Consider the following 12,406-nt stretch of genomic DNA (forward strand, 5'->3'; position numbering starts at 1 on the left):
TTACATTGGAATAATATTTAACCATTTTGCTGGTTTTTGTTGTTGTATTTTTAATCAAATAAATGCAGCCTTGGTGAGCAGAAGAGACTTCTTTTAAAAACATGAAAAATCTTACGGATCCAAAACTTTTGACTGGTAGTGTGTATATACTTTTTACTTTTTTAATTACTAAACGAATCACAAGCATAGATAAATGCAACCGAACAAAGATACACATGATACAAACGGTGCTTTAAACAGTAGCTTTCACGTACAGAAATGTAATAATCAAATGTAAAATAACACTATTTAGTCTTCGTTGTGTAAATTAAATCTTGATTAGTCTTTGTTAAAGGTACAAAAGTGATTTTCTCTTTGTCTTTTGTTGTTTGATTAGGTTTAGGTTTAGGTTTATTAGGCTGCTGTCACTTTAAGAGCGAATGCACAGATCTAATGTACTGATACACATGCAGGTCCGGGTCCAGAATCTGAGGGCGCTCTAGTAAAGTGCAGGTTTAATGTGTAAGCGATGACTCCAGCACAACTACAATAGCAGTTTATAGTGAGACATTCAAGATTATTTACAAGTCATAACTTTTAAGAATTTCAAAATATTGATATTAATGTTTTTTCTATTAATCTAGTAGTCTGCATTTACATTGCTTAATGCATTGTATGGTTATCTATGGAAGCCCTGAACCACAACGTATAAAATAATTGAAAAAATCTGTTAAAAAACAAAACAAAACTAAAATTACGAGAACAAAGTCGATATATTTCAGAATAAAGTAATGTCCTACGACAAATGTTACGACTTTAATCTCAAAATGTTTCGACTTTAATCTCGAAATGTTACGACTTTAAACTCGAAATGTTACGACTTTAATCTCGAAATGTTTCGACTTTAATCTCAAAATGTTTCGACTTTAATCTCGAAATGTTACGACTTTAAACTCGAAATGTTACGACTTTAATCTCGAAATGTTTCGACTTTAATCTCGAAATGTTTCGACTTTAATCTCGAAATGTTACGACTTTAATCTCGAAATGTTTCGACTTTAATCTCGAAATGTTTCGACTTTAATCTCGAAATGTGAAATGTTCCGACTTTAATCTCGAAATGTTCCGACTTTAATCTCCAAATGTTTCGACTTTATTTTCGAAATGTGAAATGTTACGACTTTAATCTCAAAATGTTTCGACATTAATCTCGAAATGTTACGACTTTAAACTCGAAATGTTACGACTTTAATCTCGAAATGTGAAATGTGACGACTTTAATCTCGAAATGTGAAATGTTACGACTTTAATCTCGAAATGTTTCGACTTTTATCTCGAAATGTTTCGACTTTAATCTCGAAATGTGAAATGTTTCGACTTTAATCTCGAAATGTTTGGACTTTAATCTCGAAATGTTTCGACTTTAATCTCGAAATGTTTCGACTTTAATCTCGAAATGTTACGACTTTAATCTCGAAATGTTTCGACTTTAATCTCGAAATGTTTCGACTTTAATCTCGAAATGTGAAATGTTACGACTTTAATCTCGAAATGTTTCGACTTTAATCTCGAAATGTTTCGACTTTAATCTCGAAATGTGAAATGTTTCGACTTTAATCTCGAAATGTTTGGACTTTAATCTCGAAATGTTTCGACTTTAATCTCGAAATGTTTCGACTTTAATCTCGAAATGTTACGACTTTAATCTCGAAATGTTTCGACTTTAATCTCGAAATGTTTCGACTTTAATCTCGAAATGTGAAATGTTCCGACTTTAATCTCGAAATGTTCCGACTTTAATCTCCAAATGTTTCGACTTTATTTTCGAAATGTGAAATGTTACGACTTTAATCTCAAAATGTTTCGACATTAATCTCGAAATGTTACGACTTTAAACTCGAAATGTTACGACTTTAATCTCGAAATGTGAAATGTGACGACTTTAATCTCGAAATGTGAAATGTTACGACTTTAATCTCGAAATGTTTCGACTTTAATCTCGAAATGTTTCGACTTTAATCTCGAAATGTGAAATGTTTCGACTTTAATCTCGAAATGTTTGGACTTTAATCTCGAAATGTTTCGACTTTAATCTCGAAATGTTTCGACTTTAATCTCGAAATGTTTCGACTTTAATCTCGAAATGTGAAATGTTACGACTTTAATCTCGAAATGTTTCGACTTTAATCTCGAAATGTTTCGACTTTAATCTCGAAATGTGAAATGTTACGACTTTAATCTCGAAATGTTTCGACTTTAATCTCGAAATGTGAAATGTTACGACTTTAATCTCGAAATGTGAAATGTTACGACTTTAATCTCGAAATGTGAAATGTTACGACTTTAATCTCGAAATGTGAAATGTTACGACTTTAATCTCGAAATGTGAAATGTTACGACTTTAATCTCGAAATGTTTCGACTTTAATCTCGAAATGTGAAATGTTACGACTTTAATCTCGAAATGTGAAATGTTACGACTTTAATCTCGAAATGTTTCGACTTTAATCTCGAAATGTTTCGACTTTAATCTCGAAATGTGAAATGTTACGACTTTAATCTTGAAATGTGAAATGTTACGACTTTAATCTCGAAATGTGAAATGTTACGACTTTAATCTCGAAATGTTTCGACTTTAATCTCGAAATGTTTCGACTTTAATCTCGAAATGCTTCGACTTTAATCTCGAAATGCTACGACTTTATTCTCTTAATTTTTTATTTCTTTTTTTTTTACGTTTGGTTAAGGGCTCCCGTAGTTATCACTATGTCAATCATTGCAATTTCAGTTGATTGTCCATATTTGTATTAACTTCTGAAATTTTTCTGTGTATAATATTGGCCGTCGGTCCTCTTAGCTGCATGAAAAACAATACTTTTGAAAATAAAATAAAAAATGCTCGGATAAATTCTAAAAATGCGCTCAATTAAGGAGGATAAATTTGATCTGATATCGGAAACACATTTACAGAAGAAATCCCTCGATGCGCAATAATAAACTCAGGTGACGGTGTGATTGGATAACTGGATACAGTTTTTAAATTTTGTTGGAATGGAAATTAATGTCAGCTTATGTGGGAGATGACGATGTTTATTTGAACAATATTATTTTGAAATAATTTGATAAATATAAAAATATATAAATAAATATTTGAATAAAAAAACCCGGCCCAATGCTCCCATAGATTCAAGTTGAAGGAGGGACCGGGGCCGCAGCTAGAGATCAGACACTCCCAGTAAGAAACCATTTCAGCCTTAGCATGACTTCTTTTATTGGTGAATTCAACATTTGAATATTTTCAGGAAGTAATATCTCTCTCTCAGAGACTGACACTCATGACATGTGAACAGATATTTCACCTACATTTAGAACCATCACCTACATGTAAACAGGAAACACACTCACACACACACGCGCATGCACACTAAACACACACACAAACACAGAGATATGAACTGCAGCTGCTGTCGGGTGTGCGGATGTGTCTGTCCCCACACACACACACACACACACACACACACACACACACACACACACACACACACACACACTCTCACTCTCTCTCTCTCACTCTCTCATTCACTCACACACTAAACACACACATTAAACACACATACTTTCACACAAGCTAACACACACACACACACTCACTCTCTCACACACACTCGTACACTCACACACTCGTACACACACACACTCACACTCTCTCTCTCACACACACACACTCACACACTAAACACACACATTAAACACACATACTTTCACACAAGCTAACACACACACACTCACACACACTCACTCTCTCACACACACTCGTACACTCACACACTCGTACACACACACACTCACACTCTCTCTCTCACACACACACACACACACACACACACTCACTTATTCACACACTAAACACACACACATTAAACACACACTCTCACACAAGCTAACACACACACACACACACACACACTCAGTGTGTATTTGGGAAAGCAGGGGTGGAAGACAGCAGATGCGTTTGCAGAGATCAGGCACACACAAACAGGAGAGGGTAATTAGCATGATTTAACACACACGTGTGTGTGATGATGATGTTCACGGTCCTTCTCTGATCTCTCACGACCACAGGGCAAAAAGAAGCGAAGGAAACGAGACAAGCAGCATGACTCCAGCTCAGGTACGTGTGTGTGTGTGTGTGTGTGTTTTCACAAGTTCTGTACAGATGACAGTCATACATCAAACTGAGAGCATCCTTTTATTAACACACACTCTTAAATATAAAGGGTTTTTGCATCGAAAAATCCGTCCATAAAAAACCTTTATAAATATGAAGATCCTTTTTCCACTATAAAGAACCTTGTGCACAACGGAAAGCTTCCATGGATGTTAAAGTTTCTTCATGGAAGCATCGATGCAACAGTCGGATCTGGAAGTAAAGTCTCCATTCATTTTCTTCATAGGGAAATGTATTTTTTACGTTAGCTTATAAACCTGTAAAGTCAGCCCTGCTGTGAGCGACGAGGCTGTTGATCAATGCTCTTTGCTTCTGTTGAAACTGTTGGCCAGTGTTATTACAGTGAAAAACTACATTACCCATGATGCTGTGCAAACAATTCCACCAATCAGAGAGGCGAAACAAGCAAAACTCCGCCCTCTCCCATGAAGCACGGCGACTGATGCAATAGAGTCGATCTCCTGACTCTCACAATACTTACAAATTTTGCATATATATGCAGATTTTTCAAAAAGCTTAAAATATGTTCAAATCAAAGTTTGTAATGTTATGATTCTCCTCTTGGCTGGTCGGGTTGTTTCATGGCTTATAATGCTTTAATGAAGAAAAATTAATGGAAAAAATACTTCCAGAACCAACATTAAAAGCCCAAAATATACTTTGATTTTTACACACACAAATTTGTCATCAGCACAGAACATGTTTTTCAGATTTTTCTAACCACAGTTTTCACATGTACAATAGTTAGTTTGTTTTTGCATTAATTAGTTTGTCCAAAAGAACTGTTGATGGCCCACATTGACGAGTGTTTTCCATATAAACTCTGGTGGTGTTCGAACGAAATATGAACGCAACATGAACAGCTCTTCACACAACGCTCTTTTAGCCCAGTTCTTTAAGTTACGTTGCAAAAATACATCAAGCGAACCAGGACTAAATGTATAATTTCCAAGAGAGCCGAACTATCAGTGTGAACACACCCTGAGAGCTGCACGCAACTTTAGTTTAAACTATTACAAAGACATTTTCATCACCCATACGTTTTTGAGACAAAAATACCGTAACCTGGACAAGGATGCAACTTTCTTTCAAATTGAACATACTTTAAAGAGTCTACGCTTTCGACTGCACGTACACACAAAAAACTGAAGTATACTTTGGGCTTAAAGTGATAGTTCACCCAAACATGAAAATTAGCCCATGATTTCCTCACCCTCAAGTCATCCTAGGTGTGTATGACGTTCTTCTTTCAGATGAATCAGAGTTGTATTAAAATACATCGCTAATAAAGGCCTTCTGAAGCGAAGCGATGTGTTTGTGTAAGAAATATATTCATAATTAAAACATTACAAAGTAAAAATCTAGCTTCCGACAGACTGCCGTACGCAATGATTTACGATTTAAGTGGAATCCGTATGTTCGTTTGGCTGGAAGTTATTTTACTTTTAAAGTTTTAAATATTAAATATTTTTCTTACACAAACTCACGGCTTTGCTTCAGAAGGCCTTTATTAACCCCTCGCAGAGTCTGTGGAGCACTTTATGATCAATAGATGCACTTTTATGATGATAGATGCACTTTTATGATGGATAGATGCACTTTTATGATGATAGATGCACTTTTATGATGGATAAATGCACTTTAATGATGGATAGATGCGCTTTTATGATGGATAGATGCGCTTTTATGATGATAGATGCACTTTTATGATGGATAGATGCACTTTAATGATGGATAGATGCGCTTTTATGATGGATAGATGCGCTTTAATGATGAATAGATGCACTTATGATGGATAGATGCACTTTTATGATGGATAGATGCACTTTTATGATGAATAGATGCACTTATGATGGATAGATGCACTTTTATGATGGACAGATGCACTTTTATGATGGATAGATGCACTTTAATGATGGATAGATGCACTTTTATGATGGATAGATGCACTTTTATGATCGATAGATGCACTTTAATGATGGATAGATGCACTTTTATGATGGATAGATGCACTTTTATGATGGATAGATGCACTTTAATGATGGATAGATGCACTTTAATGATGGATAGATGCACTTTTATGATCGATAGATGCACTTTAATGATGGATAGATGCACTTTTATGATGGATAGATGCACTTTTATGATGGATAGATGCACTTTTATCATGGATAGATGCACTTTTATCATGGATAGATGCACTTTTATGAAAGACAGATGCACTTTTATGATGGATAGATGCACTTTTATGATGGATAGATGCACTTTTATGGACTTCAAAACAGAAACAGCTATTCATATCCCATTGAGGGTGAGTAAATCACGGGCCAATTTTCAGTTTTGGGTGAACTATCCCTTTAAATACACCATGGCACTTTTGCTGCTTTCGTTTTTACATCATCAGCAACATATGCAGTATATTGTACATTACATGCAGTAGTGGGTAGTATGCACAGACTACATAATATGATATGTAGCTCCATTTATTTGCGGGGCAACGAGGGCTCTGTTTATGAGGGGGCGCTCTGACTGTCTTGATTGAGATTGCTTTTCTATTTCTCCTGGTGTGCGGATGGCTAACCTCTCTGGCTTGGCGGCCTCTTTCCCCTTCATCTCCTTCACTCAATCTTCTGTCTCTGCCGCTGGCTCTTTCCCCGTGCTCACGCATGCTGCCTTTCGCTCAGACCCCGGCTCGCCAAAGAAATGCCGTGCTCGCTTTGGGCTCAACCAACAAACGGACTGGTGTGGCCCCTGCAGGTGTGTACTACTGTCCTTCTGTCCCGCATGAATCTGTCACTAACATGAGTGCTCTTTATCTGCGCTGACAGTTTCCCAGCTCTGCTTTAATGAAACAGATGCGCTACAAACACCTTCTCTGTTTCAGCTGTGTCCATCAAGCTTTGAGTCGTAGTCCTGTTTGAACCAACCAGTCAATACTTGTGCACAGTGGAGGACGAAATACAAAAAAAAAAAAGTGACTGCGTAAAAGTGCAGATATACAAAGTCAAAGTTTATTTACCAATGTGCTTTACAACACATCATTAAGCATCACAATACCATAAAAGGAAAGATAAGACAGACAAATGAAATATTGACAAATTCTTAATCATTCAAAAAGTCAATCGAAAAAGACATTGAAAAGACATCATTTAGGGGACATTGAAAGCCAGTGAAAAGTAGTGAATTTCAGGAGAATGAAGTCGTGCTGCGTAACAAGAGAATGAACCTCATTGGTTTGATAATGAACCTCATTGGTTCTTGCTGAAGCTCAAACACGCTTCGTAACTCAAGATTGAACCTCATTGGCTCGATAATGAACCTCATTGGCTCGATAATGAACCTCATTGGTTCGATAATGAACCTCATTGGCTCGATAATGAACCTCATTGGTTCTTGCTGAAGCTCAAACACGCTTCGTAACACAAGATTGAACCTCATTGGTTCGATAATGAACCTCATTGGCTCGATAATGAACCTCATTGGCTCGATAATGAACCTCATTGGCTCGATAATGAACCTCATTGGCTCGATAATGAACCTCATTGGCTCGATAATGAACCTCATTGGTTCTTGCTGAAGCTCAAACACGCTTCGTAACACAAGATTGAACCTCATTGGTTTGATAATGAACCTCATTGGCTCGATAATGAACCTCATTGGCTCGATAATGAACCTCATTGGTTCTTGCTGAAGCTCAAACGTGCTGCGTAACACGAGTAACAAAATAACACAAATAACAATGTTAGTCCATGCTAGAAGTGCAGAATGACGCAACACGAGTGACGTCTGTGGAAACATCCCGAACGCTCTGCTTCTGCCGGAGTGCTCAGCTCACGCCTCCTCATCCACCTTCAGAAAACCGTCTGCTCACTGTGGTCAGCACGAGCTGATAGCTGAGCTCGACATCTTTAAGCTCAGAGTTTCCTGCGGTGGCCGAGCGCTGCTAACGCTCCTGCCAGGGAGACTTTGATGCGGGCGAGTGTGTGAGACTTTGATTTGTGTCTGAAGTGACTGTGGTGGATCTGATCTCCAGGCTCTCCTGCCGGGTTGGCACTGTGGTTTGGTAGCGCTGCGGTTTACAGACAATACGTGATAACACTTTCTACTTCAACACTAACTTTAAAATTCTGTTGTTGTATCATGCATGACGGTGGGTAAAGACCCATGCACTGAAGGAATAGCTCATCCTAAAATGAAGTGAAGTCCATAGTTTTTGACACTATGGACAAAAACACTTTCATGCATTTTGTCTTATTTCAGATGAGTGGAAAGAAAAATCCACAATACACATTTAAGTGTTTATTTTATTGCACTTTTGTCCATTTGTGACTGTAGATTTCAATTACAATACATATCTTTAAAGATTAGAAATCTCCACTTAAGCAGCTTCACACACACCAAACTTTATTCCAATCTATATTAATATATCATTCGCCTGTACAACAATAACAATAATAAAAGATGTTTTTTTCTTTAAAAAGTTACACATGATATTTGCATAAAGTCCACACAAATCTTATTATCCCTATTTTTTCCTCATTTTAATTATTACTGTCTTAAAGATTCTGCAAACGTATGCACTCAACTGTATTTAAGCAGGACTAAATATCGTTCCTGCTTGTGAACGCAGTGTGGAAAACATGCCTTGGTGGTTTAAATGGGTTTTTCCAGAATTTGATTGATTTTTATCATCTAATGACTGCTTGGTTGAAAGGGTTCTGGGCCGGATCTGTTGCTGTCTGGGTCTGATCTTTTGAACTTCAAGGTTTCAGTTGGTTCAAAAATGCATCCTACATTTATGTGTGAACTTACTGAAGAGTGGTCATTTCTGAATGAAAACATTCACACGCCGGTTTTGAGCACAAATGCGTGGGTTACGACATCGTCAGGTGACTTTAATGGTGACTTTGATAACCCAGGGTAGAGCAGTAGCTCATATTCTGGCATAACTGTTTGTTTTAGTAACACTTTATTTTACAGTGTCCTTGTTACATTATGTTTCATGTAGTAATAACAGTAAATTATGCATAATTACATACAACCAAATCCTACCTTAACCCTATAGTAAGTACATGTTGTTAACTATTATTACTCAGTACATAAATATATAATCACACTGTAACAAAGACACCTCAAAATAAAGTGTTACCTTTGTTTTTTGTGTGCTTTTATTTTCTGTCATTGTTCATATTTGTGACGTTTCACATCCACGCTTTATTCACAGATAACTCTCTTGACTGTTCCTAGGAGGAAAAAGAAGTGCATTCGCTACCTTCAACGAGGACGCTGCGCCAGCCCCCATTCTTCCGATGGAAGTGCTATAGACTCCTCCCCCTCACCTGTCAATCAGCTGCCAAGCCCCGCCTCCCCCACCAGCAGGCCCCACCCACAGATTGGCAAACGCTCCGCCCACCCGCCCAGACTCTCGCTCCACTTCAGCAGAATTAAAACAGAGAGCACGACACGCCAGCCACAATAACCCATGCCGAGACTCATTCCTCACGTTCTCTGTGCTCCTGTTTACTCAAAAAAAAAAAAAAAAAAAAAAAAAAAAAAAACATGTATTATGGCACATCACTCATCTTTAAGGAAGTCGTGGCAGTAGATTTTCTCGTGGGTGAATCTCATGAGGAATGTTTTCTCTCTTTTATTTTATTGACAGTTAAGCATATTATTGTTTTCATTACCATAATGCAACAAAAAAAAAACTCATTTTTGTTACTGCAGTTCAGACAATTATACATGAAACGATGTATATTATTAATCCTCTAGTGCTGTTCGGTCAGATTTGACCGAAAAATAGTACTTTTTTTCTTCACTTCATCGGAATGGTACGAAACTTGGTAAAGATTTTGGCACTTGCTGTGTGAACACACACACAAAAAAAATATGGACATGATTCGAAAAGGTTAAATGTTCCTGTAAAAAACAGCCACACTTGAGCGCATTGGAAATGAATGGGAGACGAGTTTCCTCTAGTGGAAGCGTTTGGTACTGCAGCCGAACTGAAAGCTCATTTTTTGAGGTATCAACCTCAAATTTGAAAAACAGCTTGTTTAGATTTCTGTCTTCGATTTTCTCACAGTTTTAGAGTTAAACGTGTTTTGGAAAATATATATTTCATATAAAAATTGAAAATACTATTTTTCTGCATTTTTCATTACAATAAATGTAAAATTTTACAACTTTTTAAACTTTTTACTTCAGCAATAATCTGCCAAGTGTCGTCTTTAAAAAGAGATCAAACTTAAGATGTGTGACAGTTTAAGTTGGAAATTTATTTTTCAGGTCTATGCTTAAAAAGTGAATAAATAAATTATAACTACTGCATAAATATAATTTAGTACTAAAGAATTCCCTAAAAATACAAAATATTAAATAAGAAATATTATTGAACTAAAACGAAGTTAAAGTGGTCTTTTTTTGACTGACAAGCGAACAGTACCAGGGGGTTAAATATGATTTTCTGAATTACAGTAATGCGAATGTAGTTCTCATTATTGTCTGATTCTCATTAGAAAGTACAATTACAGTAGTGGGAATAACGTCACAATCCAAAGAGACTTTTCTTCACATGAAATGAGTTTCTTACTTCATTTTTTGATTTTGTGAAGTACGATCTGTATATTTCTTCGTGAGATTCAGCCACTGTGTGTTAAAACCGCTTTCGACTGCCGATAATCCATCATTTAAATGCCATGTCTCTACATCACTGAAAAGTTCTCAATTCTACAATCAAGTAAATGTGTTGTAAAACGTATTCTTTTATAGATATTAAAGTCCGTAAATAACTAAACTTTTATATGTTTTTATGTAAAGAGAAAAAAAAAGAAAAAAAAAAAACATTCTTGGGCTTTTTACTTTTATTCATACATTTTAAGTTTTTGTTGTGTAGATCTGTAGTCTGCTACGCCTGTCATACATCCAAACGTCAACGTTTGAAAAGAAGTATGTGCATGTATTTTGTATGTTTCAGAAACTCTGCTTTGTGTGCGTGTGTGTATGTGTGTGTGTATGCGCTTCTCCAGCAGTCACTCGATGTTCACTCGGGTCTGTCTCGATCATGCCAGCAGAGGGAGCCAGCTCTCCTACTTTCGCTTCTGATGTAACTAGATTTATTAAAATATTTTGAAAACTCTGTTTAAAGCTGATCTTTCATTGTTCCTGACACTCAACACTTTAATATGTCTTTATCCACTGACTCGAAGACACTGAGCACGAACTATCAGAAAAGTGACTTTTATTCATTACCAGGATTTGATTTCTTGATTTCAGCTAATTCCTATCAGGAGTTATAATTCCACTAGTAAAAACTATAATTCTTGACATCTGTTATTGTATTTTCACCATAGGCTGCCATTCAATTATCAAGAATTGATTTCTTACAAGTAAAAAAAATATATAGTTTTTGATTTCAATAATTACTTTACTAGTAAAATTATAAATTTCTGACATCAAGAACTCAATTGTCAGTAGTTGAAATGTGCATTTCATGTGTACAGTAAATCTGTAAACATATTTCAACATGTTACATTTGTCATTTTTGATTTCTGAAAATGTATTTCTGATATCAATAATTAGGAGAGTAATTTCAGATGTCTAAAATGGCTTTCAAACCTTAAAAACGAGATCTTCCCTGACATCTTAGGTTGTCTATGAAAGCCTGTAAGGACTCGGACGGTTTTGCTGGGAAAATCAAATGTATGTGGGGTTTACGTGCGCTCCAGAGAACCTCTCTTTCAAGCACATGAAACTAATGCTTATACAATGTTCAGGATAAGACTATTTCTAACTTTTTACTTCTAAACGAAGAACAAAACGGCGTCGGATGTTCGTTAACAGTATATCGCCTATTAACTTCTTATTTCTAAACAAAAAACAAAACAGTGTCAGGATGTTCGTTTATAGTATATCGCTGCAAACGTATTTCTCACTTTTTACTTCTAAACGAAGAACGAAAAAGAGCTTCTCCGTGAGTATATCGGGTCCTTTAATCTCGTTCAGTCTGTTGTATGTTACGTGTTCACGAGTGCGAACAGTAAGCGTCTGCTGCAGTTTCACTGAACGGCCACCGGTGTCACTAATAACAAGGGTTTCTGAACTCCACATTCAGACCCTTTAAACAAACGCTACTGTACCAAGAAACGGATGAAGAAAGCTACATATAAAACTGACTATCTGGCAAAAACAGTCAAAAAGG

General features: G+C 36.4%; 1 protein-coding gene across 4 annotated transcripts in view; it reads left to right on the plus strand.

The window, feature by feature from the left end:
• tcf7 (transcription factor 7) overlaps positions 1-11,346 on the plus strand; it is a 71,082-nt gene extending 59,736 nt beyond the window's left edge. The window contains exons 10-12 of one of the 4 annotated variants that reach the window (XM_084137005.1): positions 3,163-3,213; positions 4,101-4,149; positions 9,431-11,346. In XM_084137005.1, coding sequence (XP_083993131.1) covers positions 3,163-3,213; positions 4,101-4,149; positions 9,431-9,453 — 123 coding nt within the window. In that variant the 3' untranslated portion in view covers positions 9,454-11,346. The remainder of the gene's footprint in view (positions 1-3,162; positions 3,214-4,100; positions 4,150-9,430) is intronic. The other 3 variants (XM_084137003.1, XM_084137006.1, XM_084137004.1) reach the window with 3 other exon arrangements.
• Positions 11,347-12,406: the final 1,060 nt, after the last annotated feature.

The sequence above is a fragment of the Abramis brama genome (assembly GCF_963993115.1).
Source record: "Abramis brama genome assembly, chromosome: 15".
Taxonomy (NCBI): Eukaryota; Metazoa; Chordata; class Actinopteri; order Cypriniformes; family Leuciscidae; genus Abramis; species Abramis brama.